The 27,350-nt window shown below is 37.1% G+C and overlaps 3 protein-coding genes across 7 annotated transcripts; 1 reads left to right on the forward strand and 2 right to left on the reverse strand.

Annotated features, from left to right (window-relative positions):
• Positions 1–562: 562 nt before the first annotated feature.
• LOC135585707 (protein NUCLEAR FUSION DEFECTIVE 4-like) lies at positions 563–5,927 on the reverse strand. 2 transcript variants are annotated; one of them, XM_065150523.1, is made up of 2 exons: positions 5,438–5,927; positions 563–1,635 (listed from the first exon to the last, which is right to left on the reverse strand). In XM_065150523.1, the coding sequence occupies exons 1-2, from the start codon at positions 5,918–5,920 to the stop codon at positions 736–738; spliced, it is 1,383 nt and encodes a 460-aa protein (XP_065006595.1). In that variant the 5' UTR covers positions 5,921–5,927; the 3' UTR covers positions 563–735. The 2 variants fall into 2 exon arrangements, with proteins under 2 accessions (XP_065006595.1, XP_065006594.1); XM_065150522.1 differs by having other exon boundaries at positions 563–1,968.
• Positions 5,928–18,581: 12,654 nt separating this feature from the next.
• On the forward strand, positions 18,582–25,285 carry LOC103984985 (uncharacterized). 4 transcript variants are annotated; one of them, XM_065150183.1, is made up of 13 exons: positions 18,582–18,844; positions 18,972–19,070; positions 20,632–20,750; positions 20,859–21,042; positions 22,475–22,569; positions 22,659–22,788; positions 22,857–22,961; positions 23,482–23,588; positions 23,680–23,731; positions 24,056–24,145; positions 24,235–24,319; positions 24,385–24,446; positions 24,972–25,285. In XM_065150183.1, exons 1-13 carry the CDS (start codon positions 18,656–18,658, stop codon positions 25,056–25,058), a joined length of 1,404 nt encoding a protein of 467 aa, XP_065006255.1. In that variant the 5' UTR covers positions 18,582–18,655; the 3' UTR covers positions 25,059–25,285. The 4 variants fall into 4 exon arrangements, with proteins under 4 accessions (XP_065006255.1, XP_009400857.2, XP_065006257.1 ...); XM_009402582.3 differs by having other exon boundaries at positions 18,583–18,897; XM_009402583.3 differs by having other exon boundaries at positions 18,585–18,897; positions 20,632–20,733; positions 20,899–21,042.
• A 302-nt stretch (positions 25,286–25,587) lies between these two features.
• On the reverse strand, positions 25,588–26,674 carry LOC135639186 (uncharacterized). The gene is made up of 3 exons (XM_065152985.1): positions 26,075–26,674; positions 25,784–26,030; positions 25,588–25,625 (listed from the first exon to the last, which is right to left on the reverse strand). Exons 1-3 carry the CDS (start codon positions 26,672–26,674, stop codon positions 25,588–25,590), a joined length of 885 nt encoding a protein of 294 aa, XP_065009057.1.
• Between the last annotated feature and the right edge of the window lie 676 nt (positions 26,675–27,350).

The following is a 27,350-nucleotide window of genomic DNA, read 5'->3' on the forward strand; positions in this document are numbered from 1 at the left end:
TCGCCATTCACTATCGAGAGAGTTCGCTATCGGATGTTATATGTGTCTTTATTATTTGACGGGTATGTATGTCATCGAAATGTATTACATATACATGACGTATGATTTTATTTACCATATAAGAATTATCATTATTTTTTAATACATGAGTTTTGATATTCATATTTATTATTTTATATTAAATTATTTAATATTTATATATTTTATAAATATTAAAATTATTTTTATATTTTTAAAGATTCACACTAGTATACGATGTTACTTATGTATTTTAATCTTATATGTATTTTTAAAATAATCTATTATTTTATAATAAATCTAAAACTTAAGTAAAAGAAACCTTTTCGTCCCTTAAAAGATCCTACCAAGCAGATGTATTTTTTCTAATAAAAAATATTTATTATTATAAAATAAAATTTTAAATTTAAAAATAAATTTTTTTTGTAAATTATAAATATTAAAATAATAATTTCTTTTTATAAATCTCGGATGTGACACTATTCATGTTATTTGAACACACCAAGATCCCTTATCCAAATCAATAGAATCATGCAACATCATGTAAAGTAGAAGAGCAAGACTCGATCAATAAATCTTTCTACAACAAAATACTATAAACGATTTCTCACTCGACTTTATACATCATTGTAAGACCTCACGTAAATCATCAGACCGGAAACTATTCCATTTTACTCGCAAACACAAAACAAAGACACCAAGAAAAGAACCACCTCATTATTGAACATGACTTTGCAGCTTTGTATATATGACTTGCTCGTAAAACCTTCTGGTCCTGCCAAACAATATCAATGCAACAACGGTGCCGAAAAGGCTGACAGATGCCATTATTAGAAATGATAACATGAAGCAGTGACGGCCGATGCAGTCATGAATGTCCGATGATGAAGTTGATGACTCCATGTCATATATGTACCCCACCACTCTTACAGAGAGGATATAAGATCCAAATGGGCTTGCAATTGCAATGGTGTTGAAGATGGTACCGAAATGTTGTAGCCCAAACAATTCAGATGTGATGCTGGGCATAAGTGACCACTGAGAACCATAACAGATGCCAACCAATACAGATCCCACATATAGAGAACCAGGAAGGCCAGTGGCAATGACTGCATGGCCTACACTCATGACCGCAAGGGTTAGAGAGATGAACAAGGGCCGCGCCCAACCTTTACGACGCAGGAAGTAATCAGATATATAGCCGCTGCCAAAACGACCGAGGAAGTTCCATATGCTCCAAAGAGAAACCAAAGTACTTGTCTCCAAGCTTGTGTATCCAAGAGAGCCTCCTATCTGACTGATGTTGTTTACTGTGGCCAATCCTGACCCCATGCCGCATGCCATGGCTGAGAACAGCAACCAGAAGTCACATGTCGACATGGCCTGTGTTATACTGAAGTTTTCGCCCCTCTGCAGCAGGATCAGATCTCCATTTGATGGTTCATGCCCAGAACCACAGGCCAATTTGTTTGATGCGGTAGGATCATGCTGCACACAGGTTCTATCTGCTGCTACTCGGTCATATGTTCGCTCTTCTGGAGCTCCTTCTAGATTATCTTCCATTAATCTGGTCCTTTCATGACAAGAACTTTCTCCAAGTGCCTTTGCTTCGATCATCTGAGCTTTAATTACAACAGCAGTTGGAGAGATGAGCATCATCATGAGAGCAGCAAACATCAGGATATGGGCTACTGATCCTATTCTTAAGACGCACTCCCCAATTATAACAAGCATAAGATAACCAGCAACAGTTACAGCTATGAGTGAAAAAGCATCAAGAAATTTCTTCTCAGAACCACCATTTCTGTGGTGAACTTTTACGTAAGGCATTAGTAGTAGTGTGAGGAAAGTTGGCAACAGCGCAAGCATCAGTATAAAAGAGCTTGGGTTGCCATCAAACATTGTCTGATATATTTGAATAAGAATAGCTCCACTTAGACCCAGAAAACCCTACAAGGACAAATTCTCTCTATTAGACTACAGAGATGCTGCCAGTAATAGAATCAGACACCACTTATGCCCTTAAAATACAAAGTGCAGAGAAGTAGGATAATAAAATTAAATCTAACAAATACATTGCATACGTTAGAGCTTGCCATTCCCAGAAAAGAAGTGTTTTTACAGCTTAGAGCATCAACACAATATTGTATTCAGAGAAATTCAAGCTGTGCATGGATGTTGTTCATGCTAAAATTGGTAAAGTGAACCATCAAAGAGGATTTAAGACCTTAGCATTATTCTGGTTAATCAGTTTAGAAAATATAAACCATGGCTAATCATTTAGTATTTGCACATATCTAAGCTAACATGTCTAGTTCAGCCACCATAAGCCTCGATCTCCATCGACCATCGTAGCAAGTTGAAACTTGAAATCAAGGGTTGAAATATCGTACCGTACCAGAGTTTCGACATTCGATCGGTATGGTACGATACCGTATACCGAGCGATATACCGTTCGGTATATATATATATATAATATTTTTATATATAAATTTTTTTATAAAAGATGATGTCGCGTCACCTCGGCGATATCGCCCCGCGTGGGAGAAGGGAAAGGCAACGCGACGTTGCCTTTTATATTTAATATATATATATATATATATATATATATATATATATATATATATACATACATATATACTGCCCGGTAACGGGCGGTCCGTGTACCGGTCTGCTGACGGACCAGTATGTACCGCCCATATCGGACGATATTATTTGAAATTGAAGACCTTACTTGAAATTATAAAATAGATAAATGCCATCCATTTGCTACTTTTTCCCAATGATTTTTTTATAAAACTTTATTAATATTAATAATCTCTCATTCACAAGAATTTCTCTCCAACAAAAAGTATCTCCCCATCTCTTTGTCATTCTAGACAACAGCACTGGTAAACAACTGAAAACTAAATACCATCTCTATGGGCCTCTACTGCTGATCCATCCATAAGCTTGTTAGTGACATTTGCCTTTATTTTTTTTTTTCAAGCTAGCATTTTCTTGATGCTCAAGCTTGAGTTCTACATGTCTCAAAAATTGAAATTCAATGTAATCCTTCAGGAAGTACCATTCGAGCAGACTGGCTGTTCTTCTGCTTTCGCTCATGAACCAGTGTATTTTCTGCTTTTTAGGGAGGGATTTCATGCTTGAAGCAGATTTTGACATTTTATCTGTCCATCAAGATTCATGTGTCAAATGCTATGCCCTTATATCCAGACATCTAGATCTCTTATTTAAATAGGATACAGACCTCTTTCTGTATACTATTCAAATAAGACTTTCTGCACGCATCCTGCATCAAGACTGCAGGACTTAGCAGAGGGAATGTCTCATCCGTGGATCAGTGGAAGAACCACTTTCCAGATGTCATATTCATCAAAAGTATGAGTGGGGCTGCCAAGGGTTCTTTGGTCAAGAAATTGTATTATCTTCATAAACATTCAGCATGTTGATGAGAACATCCATACCTACTCTATTTGGTACACAAAATGCTCTAACTGCTGATAGCTACTATGCAATTATGTAGGACAATGGGTAAATTGACCAAAAGATATAGGAAATAAACTTAAACATACAGAAAGTTACCGTAAAACACAATGAGAAAATATCAATGTTTAGCTTTTAAATGTAAAGTTGCATATATTGACTTTCCTCAGACCTCACCCGATGAGAGCCCTATGTACTAAACCACCTTTTTTTTTCATAAATGCACCACTTATTTTAGAGTTTCCAACAAAAGAATCCTTGCCTATGTAGAATCAGACTTACATCTTCACAAATTTTGTTAAATATTTTTAGGTGATACGATTGTTATCTTTGCTATCTAGATGATTAGGGTTCAAGTAATGGATTCTACATCTTTGCTTGCAGGGGATAAAGCTATGCATATTGACCCTCCCAAACTTTGTACATCATTTAAAATTATGGCACATAAGAGGACCCTATGGCTCTGCTATCAATCCCTTTAATGAAAAAAATAATAAAAAGGAGACAACTCACTTGGTACCTTTCCAGCTTACCTATCACCATCTTCGTACCTATGACTATTTAATTGCCAAAACTACATGACCAACATAAGATGCTCAAGACTATTAATCTTCATGATTACCACCTAAATCATGAACGTCACGGCCACCACATCTAGAGTCATAACTATCTCCTAAAAATGAAGATTCTTTTGGCTATTGATCTGAAACTTCTTCTTGGGGAAGTTAAAGACTACGGTGAACCTGCACAAAAGCAACTGACAGTGTGTGAAGCCTTAATCCTAAGGATAAGTATTTGCCAAGTCACAAAAACATGCATTGGAACAGAATTTGTTTCCTAAGTTACACAGTATATTTTCAGTAAAAAGGTGATCTTTATTTTATGCACAATTACATGAATGTAGTCCAGACAGGAAATTTGAAGCCTTAAAATATCAGCTTGTTCCATAACTGTGCTAATACTTCAATAATTAATATGTTCTGCAAATCATGTCTGATGGCACTAATCAAATTGGATGCAAATTCTAGAATAGATTCCAGCACATCATTGCAAAGTACAATATCTATTTTAATTAAATGTCAGTATCCAGTTTCTTTGCCTTCAAAATCATTCATAACTCTGTATAATATTGGTCATTCATGCTGACCATTCCTTGAAAGGGATTATGGAACATTTTTATTTGTCAATTATAGAGTAAAAAAAGGGACCTAAATGATGCATTTCCTAATGATGTAAATACCCTGTCACCATATAGGTAAATAGAATTCTCATCTCAAGCCTTGTTCCTCCCTCTAGACCTCCTCACAAAATCGGCTGAATAAAAATAAAAAAATTACAACATTTGTTAATAGAAAGGCACCTAACCTAGTATTTCACTGAGGGGTGTTCCCTTAAAAAACACACATTAATGCAAACAGCAAAATCCAGTTACAGAAGGGGATACACATTTACTATATGAAATCGATAGTTTCTTTTTATCAATGGTAACGCATACATGCTAAGAATTGTAAGCACGAGGATGATCCTAAAGCCTCTTTAAATCCAATGAAAGTCAAAAGTAGATAGTCAGATTGTCAGGATTACAAATGCCTCAACGATTTTCATTGGCTTGATAATTGATACTGGTGATTTGTAATCATTTTTTATGAATATGCTAATGAAATCCAATTGATTGTCATGTACTTTAATTACTCAGTTATTTTCTATTTCCACTGAAATTACTTGTGCTTCAAAATTCAAGAACAAAAAAAAGTCAACAACAACAAAAGATAGAAATTGTATTCAAGCAGCTTTGATCACAAGTTTTTCTCTGTCACAACAACGAAGAAAAATTCAATTTGAGCTTCGAGATTAACATTAAATACCATATATAAACGAATAATCCCAATCAGTGGTCACAAAATTAACGCCAGAGAAGGGGAGGAGCGATTACCTTCATGATACCGATGACGGTGCCCCGGCTATCCGGGAAGTTCTCGACCGCGGTGACCACGTTCGCGGTATTGAAGAACGTCTGGGCGTGCGCCGCCAGCAGCATGTAGAGGCACATCAGCGCCGGCGCCGGGCGGGGGACGCACCCGGTCACCGAGAGCCACATGAGGAGGTACCCGACGAAGCACTGGGCAGCGCCGACGAGGTGGACGACCCACGTGCGCCCGTGGCCCGCCCGGGAGGAGATTAGCAGGCCGGAGAGGACGCCGATGTTGGCGCCAACGTCCTTGAAGAAGGCGACGGAATCGAGGGTGGACTGGTCGTAGCCCTGGGACGACTTGAGCATCGGAGAGTACACCCCGAAGCAGTAGGAACCGCCGGAGGCGCACTGGATCCACGTGCTCGCGGCCATCGCCGCCCACTTGCTCCGCCGCGCGGCGGCGTCAGCGGACGATGCGACCCCCATGGCGCCCTCGTGCATCATGACCGCTTCTTCTCCCTTTTGCATATTCAAATAAACAATCGGAACTAAGCCAAACCAGAGAACAGGAAACTAATCCAACTATATTGTGCCACGTAAAACTAATTTTACGTGCCATGTTTTAGGTCGGGCTTTGCGGGGGACGCTGCGGCAGCTGTTACACACGAAGGAGATAGGGATAAAGATTCTTAGCGCGGCGTCGATGGCGGTATCGCCAACAATTACGGACCTACCATCGAACATCTACCATTCAATCACGAAGCTGGTATGGCTGGGTCCCACGCGAATGAGTGGTTGGGATTGTGGAATCGGACGTTGCCCGCTGACGGGTAAGTCGGGGGTACGAGTCCTCAAGACGGTGAAGCGAGGATGGTAACGGATGGACACCACGGAGAAAGTAATTGTTTCATTTGAGAGGTCCTCCTCGTCGTCACTATCCGTTCGTGATATTATTAGAAAGTAATTATATTCGAGTTTGAAAAATATATATACGAAGTATTTTGAACGAATTTTTGAAAAAAAAAAAGTTTTTAAGTTTCAGAATTTTTCTCAAACTGATCAACGTTTGAAAAAATTTTGTAAAACATCTTTGATCGTATAAAAATATTATTTTACTATTATAATTTTAAAAAATCCTTACACGAACCTCTTCGTTGACGACAATAAGAAAGGAGGGCATGAGGAGACCTTGATGACGAGGAATAGACACGAGGATGTTGTTCGATTCTCATCGAACCCTTAACTCTCATTGTCATTGTCCATCGTGGAGGTATCGTGGAACACTACTTGTAATCACATCAAATATTTAAGTTAGGAATTGATTTTCTTTCCTTACTTGTTATTATAATTTAAGGAAATCTTAATCTACTTCCTTGTTTGTTGATATGAATTAAGGAAATAACTAGTAAGTATTCCAAATATGATGATATCATATTTGTTAGTATATTAAATGGAAATAATTTATATTAAATAAATACGAAAATTAAAATTTATTTCCCTTAATAGAGGCTCACCTCCTCCTATTTAAAGGGAAGGGATCTCTCTCCTTCGTTTCTCACTCTCTCTCCTTCGTTTCTCACCTAGTCGAGCATGTCAGCGGGAGGAACGAGGAGTTACACCCTATTGACAAGAGAACGAGGAGTTACACCCTGTTGACAAGAGGTAGGTTTTCCCTACATTTCTTAAAAGTTTTAGCTTTTATTTTGATTCTTTAAATGTTGAAAGTTTTATAGTTTGAAAAATGTGTATCAATTCTTTAAATGTCAAATTTTTTTGTATTAAAGTAATCAGTTAAAGTTTTCAAAATATTCTCTGACCCATGATTAAGGTTTTTATTGTAGAATTAAATATGTTAAAAAGGTATATGTTTTATATGATATATTTTCTGTATTACAGTTTATCTTTAATCTTATCTGGATTAAAATCTTGTTAGACTAGAATATGTTATCTAAAATCCCTTTTTGATATTCTTTGATCTGAATTTTAAAATATATTATTCTGAATGATTTAAAATATGACTAGAATATGTTGAAATTTTATGTGTTGAAAACATGATTTTTATTTGAATTTAGAAAGCTATTTCCTTGTGTTAAAAACTTATCTCCTAGTCCCTCTTTTAATGTCTTATGATTTCTAGTCAAATTGAGAATGTTATTTCTTTGTATTAAAACTTTTCTCTTCATCTATCTTTTAATGCATTATTATGTTTTCATATATGTTGTTAATGGGTATATGCTATGACTAGTCCATGGGCTAAGGCTGGATCAGTTTTATGTAATGCATGCTCAATCATGTATAATGCACATGACCAATAGATGGACTGGCTCAATCTAGCCCAATATTATTGTTGAACTTGAGCCCAAATATTGATTGAATTAAACTATACTTGATTAGTCTAGATCAATTCAGGGTGATTCCGAATTGATTGACTTATTCAAGTTAGTTTAACCTAAATTGAACTTAATCTAGTCTAAATTATACTAGTTTAGGGTGGTTCCAGACCAGTTAAATAAGGATTAGAGATCAGTTCAGTTAGGCTCTAGTAAATCGAGTTCAATTGAATCGATTAAACTAGAGTTCAAGTCAATTGAGGGTTAATTTATATTATTTGATATTGATGATTTTTGAAAGAGACGTTTTAAATATGTTATTTCATCCCGAAATGGATATGACCAGTGTGAGATTATATTCCTGCCAAGAGCAGGTAGGGCGATTCCCTTCGGGGATTAGCGGGCCGTCAGACGTGGCGGCTGGACGGTTCCTCCATCCGCTGTTGGGAGGAACGTGTCCCCACTTTGGCGGGTGTGGGACACCACTCCATCCGCTGTTGGGAGTGTGATATGAGTTTGCCTCCATCCGCTGTTGGGAGAACACAAACTCATCCCGTAGGATAAAGCCTCTCCATCCGCTGTTGGGGGAGTGCTCCTTCGGGTACTTGATATACGCCAATGGGATGATTGATTGAATTTTGGTCATGTATTTATCTTGATTTGACTTTTGGGGTTCCTACTCAGCGTTGCTGAATTTTCTTTGTTTTTGATTTTCAGAGCAGCCTCCCTCTAGTACTAAATCGGATTCCAGTGGAGAGCGAACATTCCTCTATCGCTAGGTAGAGCCACTTGGATGACTCTTGAAGTTAACTTTTCTATTTGTAATTTGATGAATAAATGAATTGTAATAAATGGTTATAGATGATGAATAAAGTGATGTTTATTTATTTGGCCTGTGTGAAAATATATGAAAAAAAAAAAATTCAGGATGTGACAATTTTTATGGTATCAGAGCATGGTCTAGGGCCTGTAGGTGTATTAGGTCCCTTGATTGACTTTAACCAATGATTGTCTTTAACCTATTATAAGAGTAATAGAGCCAATTCCAAAGATTAGTGGTTTTATCACTCGGGGTGCTCATGGTCGTAATGCTACTAGTGTACGCACTCGGAGAGGTGTTCATACAAATAATAAGTTGGAAACTCTTTGACAGTTGATCAGATATATAGAAACTGTATTATTACTATTAAAGGTCATGATTTGCTAGTAGATCTTATTATACTAGAATTTCAAGATTTCGATGTTATCTTGGGTATGGACTGACTTTCAACATACCATGCAAGTGTCGATTGTTTCCGGAAGACTATTACTTTTTCACCCTTAGATCAACCATCTTTCAAGTTCATTGGGATTCAGGAAAAGTTCCCTTATATTATTTCAGCTTTGAGTGCTACCCAATTATTACTCAAAGGATGTCAGGGATACTTGACCTTTATTTTTGGAGAAGAATCTAAGAAGCCAGTATTAAAAGACATCCCCATTGTACGGGATTTTCCAGATGTTTTTCCCGAAAATCTACTTGCACTACTACAAAATAGATAGATTGAATTTACAATTGATCTTACCTGGCACTGCACCTATTTCTAAACCTCCGTATATAATGACACCAATTGAGTTGGAGGAGTTAAAGAAACAGATCCAAGAGCATTTGGATAAGGGTTTTATTCGATCCAGTGTATCACCTTGGGGTGCCCCTATCCTATTTGTGAAGAAGAAAGATGGATCTATGCGACTATACATTGATTATAGACAACTTAAGTGACCATAAAGAATAAATATCCCCTTCCCCGAATAGATGACCTATTTGATCAACTTCAAGGTACTCAGGTATACTCGAAAATTGATTTGAGATCCGGGTATCATCAACTAAAGATAAGGGAAGGAGACATACAGAAAACTGCCTTTAGAACAAGATATGATCATTATGAATTCTTAGTAATGCCTTTTGGACTCACAAATGCACCAGCTGCCTTCATGGATCTCATGAATAGAGTGTTCCACCCTTATCTCAATAAATTTGTAATTGTGTTTATTGATGATATCTTGATCTACTCCAAAAGCATAGCAGAGCATGAACACCATCTTAAGACAGTTCTGGAAGTCCTAAGGCGAGAGAAACTATATGCCAAGTTAAGTAAATGTAACTTTTGGCTCAATGAAATTATGTTTCTTGGTCATGTAATTTCGAGCATTGGCATATCTGTTGACCCTCACAAGATTAAAGCTGTGATAAAATGGAAGCAGCCTTCTAATGTTTCAGAGATTAGAAGCTTCTTGGGTTTGGCTGGATACTATAGAAGATTCGTAGAAGGCTTTTCAAAAATAGCAGCACCATTGACCAAGTTGACACAAAAGAACATAAAATTCATATGGGATGATAAATGTCAACAAAGTTTTCAAGAATTGAAGAAGAAATTAACCAGTGCTCCTATCTTGGTGATTCCTTCAGGGGGAGAAGGTTTTGTAGTGTATAGTGATGCCTCACTACAAGGGCTTGGTTGCGTTCTAATGCAAAACGAGAGGGTAGTTGCTTATGCATCGAGGCAATTAAAGCCTCATGAAAAGAACTATCCTACTCATGACTTAGAGCTAGCAGCTATCATTTTTGCACTGAAAATTTGGAGGCATTATCTATATGGACAGACTTTCGAAATCTTCACAGATCATAAGAGTCTCAAATATATTTTCACACAGAAAGATTTAAATATGAGACAAAGAAGGTGGTTGGACTTTCTAAAGGATTATGATTTTAATATCAACTACCATCCTGGGAAAGCTAATGTAGTTGCTGATGCCTTAAGCAGAAATACCTACAGTCTTGTAGCCCATATGAATATTCAAAGGAATTCTATGATGACGGAGTTGGCAGACTTAAAACTTAAACTTTTATCGGAGACAAATAAAGGTTTTCTTGCGTGTCTGATGGCACAATCATATTTGGTGGAAAAGGTTAAAGAAAATCAGAAGGAAGATACATATCTTCAAATGATAGTTAAGGACATAGCTTAAGGATCTAGATCTGAATTCCTCCAAGCCGAAGATGGTTCTATTACATTCCACAATCGACTTTGTGTTCCCGAAAGCCATCCAGTAAAGATGCAATTATTAGAGGAGGCACATAGATCAAAATTTAATATCCATCCCGGGACTACTAAGATGTATCGAGATTTACGCCAAAACTATTGGTGGCGTGGTATGAAGAGAGATATAGCAGAGTTTGTTTCTAAATGTCTGATATGTCAACAGGTGAAGATAGAACATCGAGTACCTGCGGGAAAGTTGCAAAGGATTTCGATTCCTGAATGGAAGTGGGAGCAAGTCACTATGGATTTTGTGACAGGATTACCCAAGACTATGAAAGGATATGACGGAATTTGGGTAATAGTAGACAGACTTACTAAATCTGCTCACTTCCTTCCTATTAACAAGAAGTATTCATTGGATAAACTAGCAAGCTTATATATTAAGGAAATCATTCGATATCATGGGGTGCTAGTTAGCATTATCTCAGATAGAGATCCAAGATTCACCTCCAAATTTTGGGGAAGTCTACAAAAATCTTTGGGCACGCAATTAAAGTTTAGTACAGCCTTTCACCCCCAAACTGATGGTCAATCTGAAAGGACAATACAAACTCTTGAAGATCTCTTAAGAGCATGTGCTTTGGACTTTGGTGGGAGTTGGGATATGCACTTACATCTAATTGAGTTTTCTTATAATAATAGTTACCACTCTAGCATACAGATGGCTCCATTTGAAGCTCTTTATGGAAGAAAGTGCAGATCACCTGTATATTGGGATGAGGCGGGAGAACGGAAGCTTTTGGGGCCTCAGTTAATTCAAAAAGATGCTGATAATATTCGAATTATACGCCAAAGATTATTAACCGCTTAAAGTCATCAGAAAAGTTATGCAGATCGAAGGCGAAGAGATCTAGAGTTCGAAATTGGTGAGCATGTCTTCTTAAAGGTGTCGCCAACCAAGGTAGTTATAAGGTGTGGTCAAAGGGGGAAGTTAGCCCCAAGATTTATTTGTCATTTGAGATCTTACAAAAGGTTGGGCCTGTAGCATACAGAATGACATTTTCCCCGGCTTTGGCTAGCATTCATGATGTATTCCACGTGTCAATGCTTCAAAGATATATCAGGGATCCATCACATGTCATATCTTACCAACCTCTATAATTACGAGATGATGCCACTTTTAGAGAACAACCAACCCAGATCTTGGAAATAAAAGAACATGTTCTAACGAACAAAATTATACCTTTGGTAAAGATTTGTTGGCAACACCATTCAGACCAAGAGGCAACATGGGAAAGAGAAGAAGATATACGAGAGCAGTATCCTCATCTATTCTATTAAGGTAAGCTAAATTTGGGGACCAAATTTCCTATAGGAGGGGAGAAATGTAATCACATCAAATATTTAAGTTAGGAATTGATTTTCTTTCCTTACTTGTTATTATAATTTAAGGAAATCTTAATCTACTTCCTTGTTTGTTGATATGAATTAAGGAAATAACTAGTAAGTATTCCAAATATGATGATATCATATTTGTTAGTATATTAAATGGAAATAATTTATATTAAATAAATACGAAAATTAAAATTTATTTCCCTTAATAGAGGCTCACCTCCTCCTATTTAAAGGGGAGGGATCTCTCTCCTTCGTTTCTCACCTAGTCGAGCATGTCAGCGGGAGGAACGAGGAGTTACACCCTATTGACAAGAGAACGAGGAGTTACACCCTGTTGACAAGAGGTAGGTTTTCCCTACCTTTCTTAAAAGTTTTAGCTTTTATTTTGATTCTTTAAATGTTGAAAGTTTTATAGTTTGAAAAATGTGTATCAATTCTTTAAATGTCAAATTTTTTTGTATTAAAGTAATCAGTTAAAGTTTTCAAAATATTCTCTGACCCATGATTAAGGTTTTTATTGTAGAATTAAATATGTTAAAAAGGTATATGTTTTATATGATATATTTTCTGTATTACAGTTTATCTTTAATCTTATCTGGATTAAAATCTTGTTAGACTAGAATATGTTATCTAAAATCCCTTTTTGATATTCTTTGATCTGAATTTTAAAATATATTATTCTGAATGATTTAAAATATGACTAGAATATGTTGAAATTTTATGTGTTGAAAACATGATTTTTATTTGAATTTAGAAAGCTATTTCCTTGTGTTAAAAACTTATCTCCTAGTCCCTCTTTTAATGTCTTATGATTTCTAGTCAAATTGAGAATGTTATTTCTTTGTATTAAAACTTTTCTCTTCATCTATCTTTTAATGCATTATTATGTTTTCATATATGTTGTTAATGGGTATATGCTATGACTAGTCCATGGGCTAAGGCTGGATCAGTTTTATGTAATGCATGCTCAATCATGTATAATGCACATGACCAATAGATGGACTGGCTCAATCTAGCCCAATATTATTGTTGAACTTGAGCCCAAATATTGATTGAATTAAACTATACTTGATTAGTCTAGATTAATTCAGGGTGATTCCGAATTGATTGACTTATTCAAGTTAGTTTAACCTAAATTGAACTTAATCTAGTCTAAATTATACTAGTTTAGGGTGGTTCCAGACCAGTTAAATAAGGATTAGAGATCAGTTCAGTTAGGCTCTAGTAAATCGAGTTCAATTGAATCGATTAAACTAGAGTTCAAGTCAATTGAGGGTTAATTTATATTATTTGATATTGATGATTTTTGAAAGAGACGTTTTAAATATGTTATTTCATCCCGAAATGGATATGACCAGTGTGAGATTATATTCCTGCCAAGAGCAGGTAGGGCGATTCCCTTCGGGGATTAGCGGGCCGTCAGACGTGGCGGCTGGACGGTTCCTCCATCCGCTGTTGGGAGGAACGTGTCCCCACTTTGGCGGGTGTGGGACACCACTCCATCCGCTGTTGGGAGTGTGATATGAGTTTGCCTCCATCCGCTGTTGGGAGAACACAAACTCATCCCGTAGGATAAAGCCTCTCCATCCGCTGTTGGGGGAGTGCTCCTTCGGGTACTTGATATACGCCAATGGGATGATTGATTGAATTTTGGTCATGTATTTATCTTGATTTGACTTTTGGGGTTCCTACTCAGCGTTGCTGAATTTTCTTTGTTTTTGATTTTCAGAGCAGCCTCCCTCTAGTACTAAATCGGATTCCAGTGGAGAGCGAACATTCCTCTATCGCTAGGTAGAGCCACTTGGATGACTCTTGAAGTTAACTTTTCTATTTGTAATTTGATGAATAAATGAATTGTAATAAATGGTTATAGATGATGAATAAAGTGATGTTTATTTATTTGGCCTGTGTGAAAATATATGAAAAAAAAAAAAAAATTCAGGATGTGACACTACTTGCACTCTTGCTTGTACGAGGGCGACGAGAGTTGCTCCGTCCCTGATCTATTGGGGTGTGGCAGAGGCCACTACATCTTTATCACTAAGAGGGTCTGATGAAGAGGGTGATCAATAGAGCGACAATGTAGCTAAGGAATAAATGAAGGGCAACGGGGGATGAGAGTAGGATTATTATTTTTTAAAAATGTTGAGCTATGTGAAATTTTTTTAATTTTAAAATGTTATTTTTTTCTAATTTAGAAACTTTTTTTTAATTCACCCACAAATATTTTTAGTATTTTTAATTTTATAGTTACTATCTACTTGACCGACTTAGACAAAATCAAATATATCAGACGTGAAATATTAATGGATGCACCAAATTCACGATGTTATGATTTAGGTTGTTGAACATAGCTTTTCCTCAAAAGTCATGTTCCAAAAAAGATGATTCAGACGGGCATAAATTGATGTGTAACAAATATATGGGATATTAATTTAATTTAAAATTTGAACTTACAGATTATGGAGCAAATTATATATATATATATATATATATATATATATATATATATATATATATATATAATTTGATTATTTTCAATTCTTAGTAACGTCGAACTATCCTTTTAGTTTGTCTATCTATTCTCGTTGAGCACACATGTTTCTTTATTCATGTGTGAGTTGATTATTGATTCTTAAGGGTTATCTTCCCCAATTTTATTTTTATGTGATGATTGTCTTTCTTTTTCACTTTAAAATTCGCCTACATCTTTTTTATAACATTACATAATGATTTACACATTCGTGTCAAGCCGTACTACTTATCTTCATTTAGTCAATTATAGCTTGACTTTGATTACCAAAATCATCTTGACTCAATGTTTTTAATAAAATAATTTTTATTTATTTAAGTTAAATTTTATCCGCTTTGCTTTCATACCATAATAAACATTAACTAATTATAGTCAAAATTAACGTATATCAAATCAATCAAAAGCTTAAGTTTCCACGTTATGAGTCAAATCTATTTTATAATCCGACTCCTTCAATTTTTAGTAATATGAATTTATCCTCTTAGTCCATCTTTTTTTATATTACATAAATATTATCTTATCCATTCAGTCCATATCTTTTAATATCACATGAATATTTATAAGATAGATATAAATGAGATTGCCAATATTTTTTTCTATTAGCACAACAATGTATACATTCAAGAAAGTATATATGTTGCCAATGTTTTCTTTAAAGGGCAAAGTACATGAATGTTTAATTCATATGATCAAAGTATTTGTTCATCATATTCTTAAATTTACTTATAAATCTTGCAAATTTGTTATTTGTATGAAGCCACTACATTCATCTTTATATTGTACACAAATGGTTAGTTGCTATAAAAAAAATTGCTAGGAAGTAGTTAAAAGTAACAAAAAAAAAGGTTAGTTGCTATAAAAAAAATATGGACGCTCAAGAATCACACAAATGATTTGGTGCAACTACTAAAGGAAATAAAAGCCTAGAAGAATAAGTGGGCTTTCAAGTTAAAGACTCAATAATATTGTTCTCAACCAAAATATAAAGTTAGATTAGTTGTGAAAGACTTTGGTGAAAAGAAAGGTATTGACTTTGAAGATATTTTTTCTTCTGTTGTTAAAATATCTCCTATTCATGTTGCTCTTGATATTGTTGTTAATCAGGACTTGGAAGGTTGAGCAGTTGGATGTAAAGATAGCTTTTCTAATTATGATTTGGATGAGAAAATTTATATGAAGAAACCAGAATGCTTCAAAGTTAAAGGTAAATAGAACTTTGTCTACAAGTTGAAGAAGAGCTTGTATGGGCTGAAGCAAGCTTCATGATAGTGGTACAAAAAGTTTGATTCATTTATGACTGAAAATGAATATAAATAAATGGCTTCTGATCATTGTGTGTACATCAAATGGTTTGGTGAGGATTTTATTATTCTATTACTTTATGTTGATGACATGCTTATTCTTGGAAAATATACGTTTACAGGTTGAAGAAGAAACCGAGTAAGTCTTTTGTAATGAAGGACATGGGGTCAACAAGCAAATACTGGGCATACAGATTTTATGTGACAAAAAAACCAAGAAGATTTGGTTGTCATAGGAGAAATACATCGAGAAGATATTAAAAATGTTCATTATGAGAAATGCAAAGCTAGTTGGTTCTCCTCTTGCAGGTCACTTTAAGTTGTACTCAAAACAAAGTCTATCAAGTGACGAGGAGAAAGAGAAAATATAAAAAAGTTCATTATTCTTCAACAGTTGGAAGTTTAATATACGTAATGATATGTACGAGGTCGGACATCGCATATGCAATGGGAGTTACTAGTAGATTTCTTGCAAATTCAGGTAAAGAGCACTCGGCAACAATGAAGTTGATATTTAAAATATTTCACAGGGAGCTCTAAGGTTTGTTTAAATTTTGGAGGTAGACCACTTGTGTTGACATGTTACATATATGTAGATATGACAAGAGATATTGATACAAGGAAGTCTATTTCAGGTTTTGTACTTATTTTTATATGGGGAGTTATGTCATGATAATCCAGATTGTAAATGTGTATTGTTCTCTCCACCACAAAGGCAAAATATATTATTGTTATAGAGATTTGCAAAGAAATATTATAGATAAAAGAGTTCTTACAAGAATTGAGGTTGAAATAGAAAAACTATGTGGTGAATTGTGACAGCTAGAGTGTCATCCATTTGTGCAATAATTTAATTTTCATTTCAAGTCAAAGCATATAGATGTCAAATATCATTGGATTCGAAATGTACTTAAAGAAAAACAGTTGCAGCTTCAAAAATTTACACAGATAACAACGGAGCAGATATACTGACAAAGACCTTACCAAAAGAAAGACAGAGATATGCCGACAACTTATCAGCATAGCTTCATATTGATGAGTCATGAGATAGTCTCCCTTATGGGCTAAAGGGGGAGGTTGTTAGGCTGACAGCCCACGAGTTCAGCCCATAATGTGCTTTAACAGCTCATAGCTCACCCTCCCTTTCACTTAACCCTAGATCTAATAAGGGGAGTATAGTGGCTGTAAAAATAATGGAAAAAATCTGTTACAACGAGGCAGAAAATTATAGTAATAATTTGATTCAAAAAAGAGGAGAAAATGATTAAAAATAAGAGAAGGAAAGGAAAGAAGATAAGGATAATGCAAAAGATTGTTCTGATGTCAGGTTAGATCAGATCTATAGTAAATTCTTATTGTGATTACTTAGATATAATTTAGATATTATACAGATATAATCCTTATATTCTAATTATTCTCTTATGATTATTATTTAAATTTTAAATAAAAAAGTAAAATTCATTAAAAAAAAATATTATTATTTTTTATATCGCATCAGATGGTAGCCTTGCGAACCACCCGTACTCGGTGAGATCGTTCATCTTCGATCAGACCGACAGAAAAAAAACACTCTAGCAAGCGTACTAAGAAGATGGATGTGTTGCGCCGCGTAAAGCGACGAACGGAGAAGGCCACGGAACCTAAAGTCTCGCAAGGCGACAGAACAGCGAAGCTGGTGGTGGCAGCAGAAGGATCAAAAGAGGTGATCCGTGCTCCCCACCGCCGGTGCAAACTACAGTCTCTCGCGGAGATGCACCGAAACAGAACGAGTCACGAGATGCCGTAACTTAACTCGTTGAATCGAGGTGATATATGGATCCGATTTGGGAATGCACACACGATCCGTTAACTCCTGTCTACGGGTTTCCTCGCCCGCAATGGTGAGGTGAGACCGCGCTCCTATTAATCCAACTTTATCCACAAGACCAGAACCTACCCACGCCCAAGGGTGGGGTCCACTGGATCCTTCAACCCGGCATTCGGGTAAGCTTCGTGGTTAATAACTCCCCGGGGTGGGTAAGTAACTCCTTTTTTTGCCGAATAAGAGAACTATAGGGGCATTTAAGGAAACAAGGCGAGGAGACACGAAGAGGAAGCTGTGGTTTGGAGAAGGGTTATAGACCGGACACGACCGGGTTCCGTTCTGGTACCCGTTCTACCCTTCAGCAACCGACGGTCGTGATTCATTTATTAATGGATAATCTCAGCCGTTGAATGTGCTGTGATCAAACCTAATCTCCAACTCGAACCCCACCTGAGCGCCGACACATCGGGCGATGTTGTTGACACGTAGACGTCGCTGGCGTCCTTTCGGGAGAAAAGATAGCCACACCTCCTTTTCTGTTACCCTGTCGAATACCCCATGATCATCGAGGGAAAAGTAGTGTTTTTATCTCTGGGTCCCACACAAATCTGGTAGTGCATCGTTTGAATGACATACACGTACAAAAATATTTTTTGAGCATAAATACTTGTCTCGACGGAAACCCCTCGCCGACTCAGATACATTGAACGAGAGATGGGACCCATCGGTGAACATTTGGGTTTGCGAATCGTATATCTTAGCCGCGAAGCAGATGATTCTTCGCCACTCTATACGTATAAATTTATGCTCGGGGGAGAGAGAGAGAGGGAGAGAGAGATGGACGGAGGAATTGATGCGACGACTCGAAGCGACCGGTGGGGATACCCGGTACGGACAGCCTCCGACGCCTGCATCGCCGCCATCGATGCCTACTACGACCAAGTCCTCGCCTACGGTCGCGACCGAGCGATCATCCTCCGTGCCGCCCGCCACGACCCCTCCTGCGTCCTCGCCAACGCCCTTTCAGCCCACTTTCTCGCAGGCAAGGACCCCGCCGAATCCTCCCGTCTCCTCGGTGCCGCCTCCAACTCCCTGGTCCGCTTGAGTCTTTGCCGAACTCTTTTGTTTCCTTTGTTCCTCTCGACGTTGTTTACCTTCTGTTGTTTTAGGATAATGCTACTCCCTACGAGGGGGCAGTGTTCGGAGCGATCTCTTGCTTGATGGCGTATGACAGGGACGACGACTTGGCGGTAGATCGACACTTCGAGGTTGGTGGTAGATATTCCTCATTTGAAAGTCGCGAATTTGCTCGTGATGTTTTATTTCCTCTGTTTTAATTGCTATAATTGCGTCTTTCTTCTTGATAATTTGTCGAAAACTGGATTTTTGATCCTAGTCTTAGACTTCTTTTTAGTGTTTCGTGTACGCAATGGTTTGTGCTGTTTAGAAATGGTAATCTGACGAACATAAAGCCTCAATCGAGTCCCCATCTAATTGCCTTAGATTTGAGACACTATCTAAAACCATCAACTAGCTTTCTTCCACCTTAAACTTTTGCAGTCAAACCTTTTTCTTGATAATTAGCTGCCTAAATACTTCAGTATATGGTATGAAGCCAGTAACTTCTTGTGCCAATAGTGATACCAGAGGAGGCCATCCTGATGAACTAACCACTGCTTTGAACAACTGTAACAGAATCCGTTTGGCCATTTTCTGATATTGCTGTCTGAAAAATAGAATAATTTTTTTGGTGGATTTGACAATGTTTCCCTCTTTTTTATGTCTTCTACGTCTATGACATCTACCTCTGTTTGCACTTCTTCTCTGTGCATTGTATTTTTCCTATGCCATAGGCTAACTCAAGATTGCTATTTAAATCTGGTTTGCATGATAAAAATTGGCTTCCTTTAGTACAACAAGTTTACCTAGGACTGTAGGACATACCCTTTTTTTGGTCAAATTGTTGTTGTTTATGGAAATTTCGTTGGCACCATCCCTTACAAAAATGGTGCGAAAGTATGAGCATAGCCCAAAATTAGCTATGCTCATTGTACAGTGATAACCATGCATCTAACTTTAAAATAACAAGTGCAGGGGTTTGGTCTGGAATGTATGCTGGTTGCATCACAGCCTTACATAAAGAGACTTCCCACAATTTTTTGTGAAACTTGCAGCAATATACTTTAAAGTTTAACATGACACTGTTATTGGACATTGCTGTTTGTTTAGCTATATGACAAACATATACAACTGTAGTTCCTTTCTCTCGGTTCAAACATTTTAGGGTTTTTGAGGTGTTTCTGGTGGATTATCTTTGAGCCTTCTATTCTTCGAAAACTTTCTGAATGTGGACTTAGAATTTCTAGATTTCGTTTTCGGTATGGTGTTTTTGGAGTTTGGGCTTCCTTTCAACTTATTATGATATCTTGCACATGAGCAGGAGGACAAAAATGAACAGAGAATCTAAAGAAATATGGTCATTTATACGAATTTTTAGATCTTTGATCCATTCCACTGACTCGTTGCTGACTTCTTATTGCTACTCTTTCCCTATATATAATGCAAAATTTCTAATGAAGTTGTGTCTATCAGACACCAGTGTAGGCTTTAGATGTTGATTTATAACAAAAGAACGTGATGCTTTAACGTACATGGTAAATGTTAGCTATCTGTCTGAGGTACTCTTTGTGATGTTTAAGTTGTGTTTAATTTATAATGTTACTTATTACCAACTTTTAATGTAGAAGGGTAATTTTACATGGAATGATTGATTATTCATAGAGTTGTATCCTCTTATGATGATTCTTTGTTTAAATTTTTTATTTGCAGTTGCTGAAGGAGTTCCCTAAAGATCTTTTATCACTAAAAAGGGCACAGACCTTGTGCTTCTACATGGGTCGACCCGATCTATCGCTTAACCTAGTTCAAGAGGTTCTCTTCTGTATGATGTAATAATTTTTCATAATGTATAAATAATTAGTTATAGGATTTTGATGATTAGTTGACAATGTTTCCTTTGTTTATTACTCCTGACTCGACAATATTTTTTTTTGAAGTGGTCATTGCTTGGTAACTCTGCTACTGAATGCCCAGCAGGTACTGGTATATAACAAAGATCAGAGTTATATCTATGGGATGCTTTCTTTTCCATTGTTAGAACTTGGAAGGATGGCCGATGCTGAGGGGGCTGCAAGAAAAGGACTGGGTATCAACAGCTGTGACCTTTGGTCACAACATAATGTAAGATAATGGTTGTAGAGTCTTTAACAATGAATAGGTTTAAGCATGTCTTCATTTTGATTCTCCCTTCTCTTTTCTTTCTTCATTTCTTTCTTTTACTGAATAAAGAGTAGCTCCTTTTATTCTTGGTATGGTTCTGACATGGTGAAGGCTCCTATATACAGTTTCTTTCTCGGAGATCATATAAATAAAAAACATTTGGAGGTGTAAGAAAACTCAAGAGGAATGCAATAAAAAAAAAAAAAAAATCCGTGTATACTTTAGAGTTTTTTATAAAAAAATAATGAAAAAAATCATGGATCAACGGAACTGCATGTATATTATAGTAATGAAACCATATTTAAATAAAGACCTTGCAAATCTGAATTGCCTTTTTTAATGGTTATGAGATGCTTCAACTATGTCTATGATGTATCAATTGAGTGTTTTATGTCTGCACACTTATTTACTTTGACTTTTTTTTATTTAGTAGAAATAACTGCTTGATTACTGATCAAGGCAAGTCACATGTCATCCCAGTTAATCTAATAATCTGAGGATTTGTTTGAGGAAATGTACTTCCAACAGCTCTCTTGAGCTTTTAATTTATCAGACCAGAGTGGTTTTTTTACTAAATGATTATGCCACAGAATTCTGTTTAGTTTTTGTGAGAGGTGTTGCATGTTCAAAAAGGAAAGGTTAAAGATGAAGTCACATGAAGCCTTGAATGATCATCATGTTATTTTTGTAATATTGAAAGCACTGGATAAATTCCATCAAATTGACAACTCTGAGTTTCGTGTTCTCCTTTGTTTTCTTTGACACGACAAGAGAAGAATATAGAAGGAGCAGACAATGAATGAGAAACAAGAGAAAGAATATCATAATGTGTTTTGCCACTTTTGACCCTTTGCCCGCTAGGAGTAGCTTACAATCAACCAATCTATTCAATTTGCAGAAGTAAAACTCACTGTTGCACTTTTTAAAACTTGTTCAGAGTTCAAACACGAATTTAGAAATAGTATATAATCCACTAATATATTAAAGAGTGTAGCAAAAGTAACAATTCCAATGATTGGATACATTTGAACTGATATTTTAATAAAGAAAGATTGAAGTGGCAATATCAAACTGTCTACACCTCAATATGTCTATTCTAGTTGTAGAAACATATGGAACAGCTGTCCATGAAGAATATGAAATGTATAGGTTACTAGATCCAACTGTTTTTACTTTCTCTGCTCTTTGCCATGTACCACGGACTTGTAACTGTACATTATCTGGAGTCTGGACAGACTTTTGATTGTTCACTTCCATCTCTTAAATTGTTAAATGTTCTTCTGTATCAAAATTTTCCATCAGAAGAGATTTTGTATTTGGGTGCTCAATATCTGACTTCTCCTTAATGATAAAGGTTCTTTATCTGATGCCTGTGATTTGTTTTTCCTCTTAGCTATGCCATGTTATTCAGTATGAGTGTCATTTTGAAGAAGCTGTAAAGTTCATGGAAACTTGTTCTTCCACATGGAATTCGTGTTCATCTTTCATGTACGGATTTCTGTTTTTTTGTATACTTTTTAACATCATGAGGCTTCTTATTCTGGTGTTTGAGTTTCTTCACTTGACCTATTTTTTAGGTATACTCACAACTGGTGGCATGTTGCTGTCTGTTATCTGGAAGGTGATTCTCCATTGGATAAGGTTCTTGAAGTTTATGATCACTGTATATGGAAGGAACTGGAAAGAAGTGATGCTGAGCCAGCAGAGGTATGACCATGGGATACCACAGATTACTCTGCAGTTTGGAATGCTCAAATGCTCTCTTATGCATTCAGGTGTATGTGAATGCACTAGCCTTGCTGATGCGGATCTACGTGCGGGACCATATGCATCATATTGCAGAACGGCTGATGTTGCTAGCAAATGTTTTCAAGGATGAGGTCTAAGTTCTGTCTTAAAAATAAATCTGGTTTTTGCTTGTCAAGTCCTGAAGATATTGAGAATGGCATGCACATAATTTGATAATGGAGAGATTAGATGAAAACCAAATGGTCTTTTTGCTCCTTTTTGTTAATCGTAATAAACAAATCAGGACTAATCTCAAGTTTGCTTGTCAAGTTTTTTTGCTTTCCACCCAAGCTGTATGTGAGCTCTATTCTTCATTTTGTTTATTTCATTCTTGTGCTCACTTTAATACTTCCTGCTCATTTTTCATATTGGTGAGAATTATTAGGTAGATGCATGTAGTTATTAGAAAATATGGAACAAGTAATGGTTTTATTCATAAATTAAATATTGTAGCATTGAAAGAAGATAAAGTAAGGATTACCCTTTAAGATGATAAGGACATAGGCAAATGAGGATTACCCTTTAAATTGGATTCACATTTCTCGTACATTTCCTCTTAAAATGTAGCTGAACTAATTGGTGCTTTTTTTTTTTTTGCACACTTCCCTGCAGTCTATGTGGCATGTTGAGTGGCATCTTGATATCCTGGCACTATGGGCCTTAGCTAGTACAAAAGAGACAAGTAAAGCAGAGGGTCTACTTAAATCCATTAAATCAAGGTGTAAACTGAGCCACATTTTTTTCTTATTTGCAGGAAAATAGTAGGTCTTGTTATTATACTAAATTTCTAAGCTTATCTATCTTCTTTAGGTTTTCCTTAACGAGTAGGAAGAAGCAACAGCAAATGCAAAGTGCAATTCGGGTTTGCATCATTTCTGTCTCTATTTTTTCGTTGGTTTTTCTATTTATCACATGTCACATGCATGTCTTGTTCATCCATATATGGAATTCTCTAATTCATGATATCCTGGGCACATTGTTTTCATTTGATTCCTAAAATTTTAAGCTGCTTAGCTTAGTTTATATCAGTTCCTCAAGTTCTTTTATGTGCCTTTGTCAACATCGGTGATTTCTAAGTTCAGCAGCTTAGAAAAAAAATCCCACTATTCCTTTCTAGTACTATGTTTCCATTTAAGAGTGCAGTTCTATTGAATGTTGGGCAAACCAGTGGTTTTGTTGACCTCAGCTGGCAGAAGCCATTTATGAATACGGAAGGGGTAACTTTCAAAGTGTTTTTGACTTACTTGGTCCAGATTTTGATGCCACTGGCTTTAAAGTATGATACTCCTGGAATCCATAATTTCCCTTTTTTGGTCAGCTTTATTATTGGGACCTTCACAACTTTTCTCTCAAAATATGTTCCAGATGATTGGTGCATCTGACGAACAGCTTGATGTCTTTAATGAAGTTTGGTACATTGTTCTGTTGAATATTGGACAATTTTCCAAAGGTACTGTCTTTCTTTTGAATCATCTTATTGTTAATAGGATCTGAAGTTATCTGTACTGACTACAGTAATCGAAGAGGTCAAAAAGCAAGTTTGTAAAAGAGGAGCCCCTTTCTTGTGCCAATTGCTGGTATGCTCTATCATTGGACTTTTTTTTTTCCCTAAGTATATATTAATATTATTTGATTCTTTCCAAACAAGTTCTCAACCAGCTTTGAAATGCATGTTTCAACACTTTCATATGCCCATCTGCATGTTTGATATACCATCATACCTTCACGCCATAAGGGTCACTTTAATTTGCCCACCCAAGGTTAACTAGAAAGGAATGGCACAAGATTCATACTGATTCCTGTGCCAAGGCAAATAACATAACTTACCATTATTGGCATTGCCTGAAAACCCATTTCAACTCTATCTAAGCACACTATATGAGAGCACCTTGATGCACTCTGCTATGCCGAGAGTCCATAAATTTCTTGGGTTTCATGTACCTGGACAATAATTTTGAATAAAGCTCGCATTCTCTATTAGGCTTCTGAACTCTTTGTTTTGACACCTGTAGATTTGCATGAACATTTCCGTAACAGTTTGAATCTGCCATTCTGCCCCTACGATATTAAAGTTCACATCTGAATGCATGGTTTTTTTCCAGGAAAAGGCATATTCCATGGAGGGGAGATCAGATGCTCTCCTTGCAGGTGAACGGGCAAAGGTTTTAGAAGCTGCCTCCTTCAAGTAAATTGTGAAGGAATCTATCATTATATCAATGTAGCTCAACTAATTCGGAATAAGTGAGAGAGAATGTGGCAAAATAAATCTTCAGTTTTCTGCGATGTTTATGTAACATCCTATCACCAATGTAAATTTTAGCTGCATAAGACTGGGCTGTTTTAATACCTTATGATGTGCTAAAATGATGATTTCACAACAAAATATGTGAAGGTCATGTGCACCTTCATTTCTTTATTTATGTTTATTAACATCAAGATGTCTGGTGTGTTCTTTTCTTTATGCACACAATTATTTTGTGAGAACATAAAAGCAAGCTATGTCCATCTCCAAGTTTTCAGTGTCCTGCCAGGAAAGTTCCCAGGACATTAATTTAGATCCCAGAGTTGCAGTGGTGATCTCTGAGACTAATTGGCCAAAGAAATGTCGCATGACAATGGAAAAGGGAGTGTAAGAATGGTGTTCTTTGTAAGATGATCCAAACCATTGAGCTGTTTTATGAGGTCTTCACAGAGAATGGCAGGATCAGATCATCCAATCTAGCGCTGTTCATATCTATTCTTCAAGTTCCTTGCAGCTGCAAAGATGCAGAAGAAGAAGAAGAAGAAAATGCTGACAGGTGAAACTCGGAACATAAACAGTATGAGCAGAAGGATGATATCATAATGCATGTAGATGTGAAAGGATATTATTGCTGACCAAGGAAAGATAGAACTGAGAAAGAATGAGACTCACCCGTTGAGTTGGCCTTCACCACCACGACCTGAGTGTGGGGGCAATCAGGTGGCGGCGGAAGATTGATCGGAACGAGGCTGCCGTCCGTTGGACTCCGACCGCACACGTAGATGTTGACCAGCCCTGTTTCCTCCTGCAGCCTCCTCTTCAGCATGCCGATGCTCCCTCCAGCAGCAAAAGTCAACGTTCGCCGGCCACTGCTCTCGTCCACGTTACCAGCATCATCTGCTACCTTGTATTGGATAGTCTGATACGACATGACAACATCACATGTCAAGAACAGCATCAAACCACACGATAAATGGCAGTCGAGAACATCCAAGATCCAAGAAGCAGAATGGAATGCGTACGATGGAGGAGGCAGCAGCTGCGTCGCTGGCCACTGTGGAGGAGGAGTAGGAGGCACCGCCGCATATGTGAACCGGGGAGACCGGCGGGTGTGCCGGCGTCTCGAGTAATTCGACGTCCCACAGAATCCAATATCGGGTGTAGGGGAACGCCGGCGTCTCGAGTAATTCGACGTCCCACAGAAGCCTTGGCCCGGAGGAACTGGTCGAAGACGCACTTGAGCCGGACGCGGCAGCCGTCGCGGAGCGGCAGCCAGTTGACGCGAGGGCCGAAGCAAAGGGGCGCCTCCTGGAACACCTTCTTGCCGGTGAGGTTGAGGAAGGCGGTCTCCGTGCGGTGAGCAGCGAGGTAGCGGCCGTAGAAGCTCCTAAGGCGGAGCCGGCGCCGGTCGCCAATGTAGGTGAAGATCTCGACGGTCCACCGGGCACCGCTACAGGAGCCGTCTCGATCGAGCCTCACGTGCTGCGAGTATTCGTCCGCCACAAGGTACGTGTTGTGGATGCTTCGCAGGCGGACTGTGCTCGCTCCCTCGAAAAACTCCATGCCCGACTCCCTGCAACCAAGAAACCAAGTCTTCGGCCCGAAGAAGTCAATATTTTGGCAGATCAAGCTATTGCTTTACTACCTCAATTCCAAGTGCCAATGGAGGGGGGAAGAGCGAGAGGCAGATAGAGAGAATGGCTTAGGAAGACGAGAGGTCTTTGAGGAGAAAGGAAGAGGACGATGTGGTTTTATTATCTACTTCCCGCCATCTATTCCTCTCTATATATATAGCTACCGGTATAGCGTTCATTTCACCCCATCTCACTCTCCGCTCATCCCTTCATTAATAGAGATACTTTGTGTCTCTATTTCTCATTCTGATGTATTAGATGTATTTGGTTTGTAATTATCATCAAAGCACATATATAGATTGGAGGTTTATGAGATATATATATAAGGTGTAATTATTATGGCTAAGTTTTTAATTTAGGCATAATTTTTTTTTATTTCGTTACTTGGTAATAAAATTTAGGAAGTAACTATTCAACATTTCGGTGGTGTTATTTTTATTAGTAAATTAAATAAAAATTAATATTACATAAATATAAAAATTAAAAAAAATCTTATAGAAAAGGATTCTTCTCTTTCTCGTTCCTCATCGTACCAAACATTTTACTTTGCCTTTCTAAAAATATTTTTTTCGTTTTTTAAATATTTAAAAATTTATTTTTAATTG

Source organism: Musa acuminata, chromosome BXJ3-5 (assembly GCF_036884655.1).
Source record: "Musa acuminata AAA Group cultivar baxijiao chromosome BXJ3-5, Cavendish_Baxijiao_AAA, whole genome shotgun sequence".
Lineage (NCBI taxonomy): Eukaryota > Viridiplantae > Streptophyta > Magnoliopsida > Zingiberales > Musaceae > Musa > Musa acuminata.

Bases quoted from the DNA above. Each gene is read 5' to 3' on its own strand.
- LOC103984985 (XM_009402582.3), top strand. From the start codon at position 18,607: ATGCTCGGGGGAGAGAGAGAGAGGGAGAGAGAGATGGACGGAGGAATT. The intron at 22,570-22,658 runs GTACGGATTTCT...CCTATTTTTTAG, and splicing joins AATTCGTGTTCATCTTTCAT to GTATACTCACAACTGGTGGC. The intron at 24,320-24,384 runs GTACTGTCTTTC...TACTGACTACAG, and splicing joins TATTGGACAATTTTCCAAAG to TAATCGAAGAGGTCAAAAAG.
- LOC135585707 (XM_065150522.1), bottom strand. From the start codon at position 5,920: ATGATGCACGAGGGCGCCATGGGGGTCGCATCGTCCGCTGACGCCGCC. The intron at 1,969-5,437 runs GTAATCGCTCCT...TTGTCCTTGTAG, and splicing joins CCGTCATCGGTATCATGAAG to GGTTTTCTGGGTCTAAGTGG.
- LOC135639186 (XM_065152985.1), bottom strand. From the start codon at position 26,674: ATGGAGTTTTTCGAGGGAGCGAGCACAGTCCGCCTGCGAAGCATCCAC. The intron at 26,031-26,074 runs GTTTGATGCTGT...ATGTCGTATCAG, and splicing joins CGACTGCCATTTATCGTGTG to ACTATCCAATACAAGGTAGC. The intron at 25,626-25,783 runs GTGAGTCTCATT...GCATCTTTGCAG, and splicing joins GGTGAAGGCCAACTCAACGG to CTGCAAGGAACTTGAAGAAT.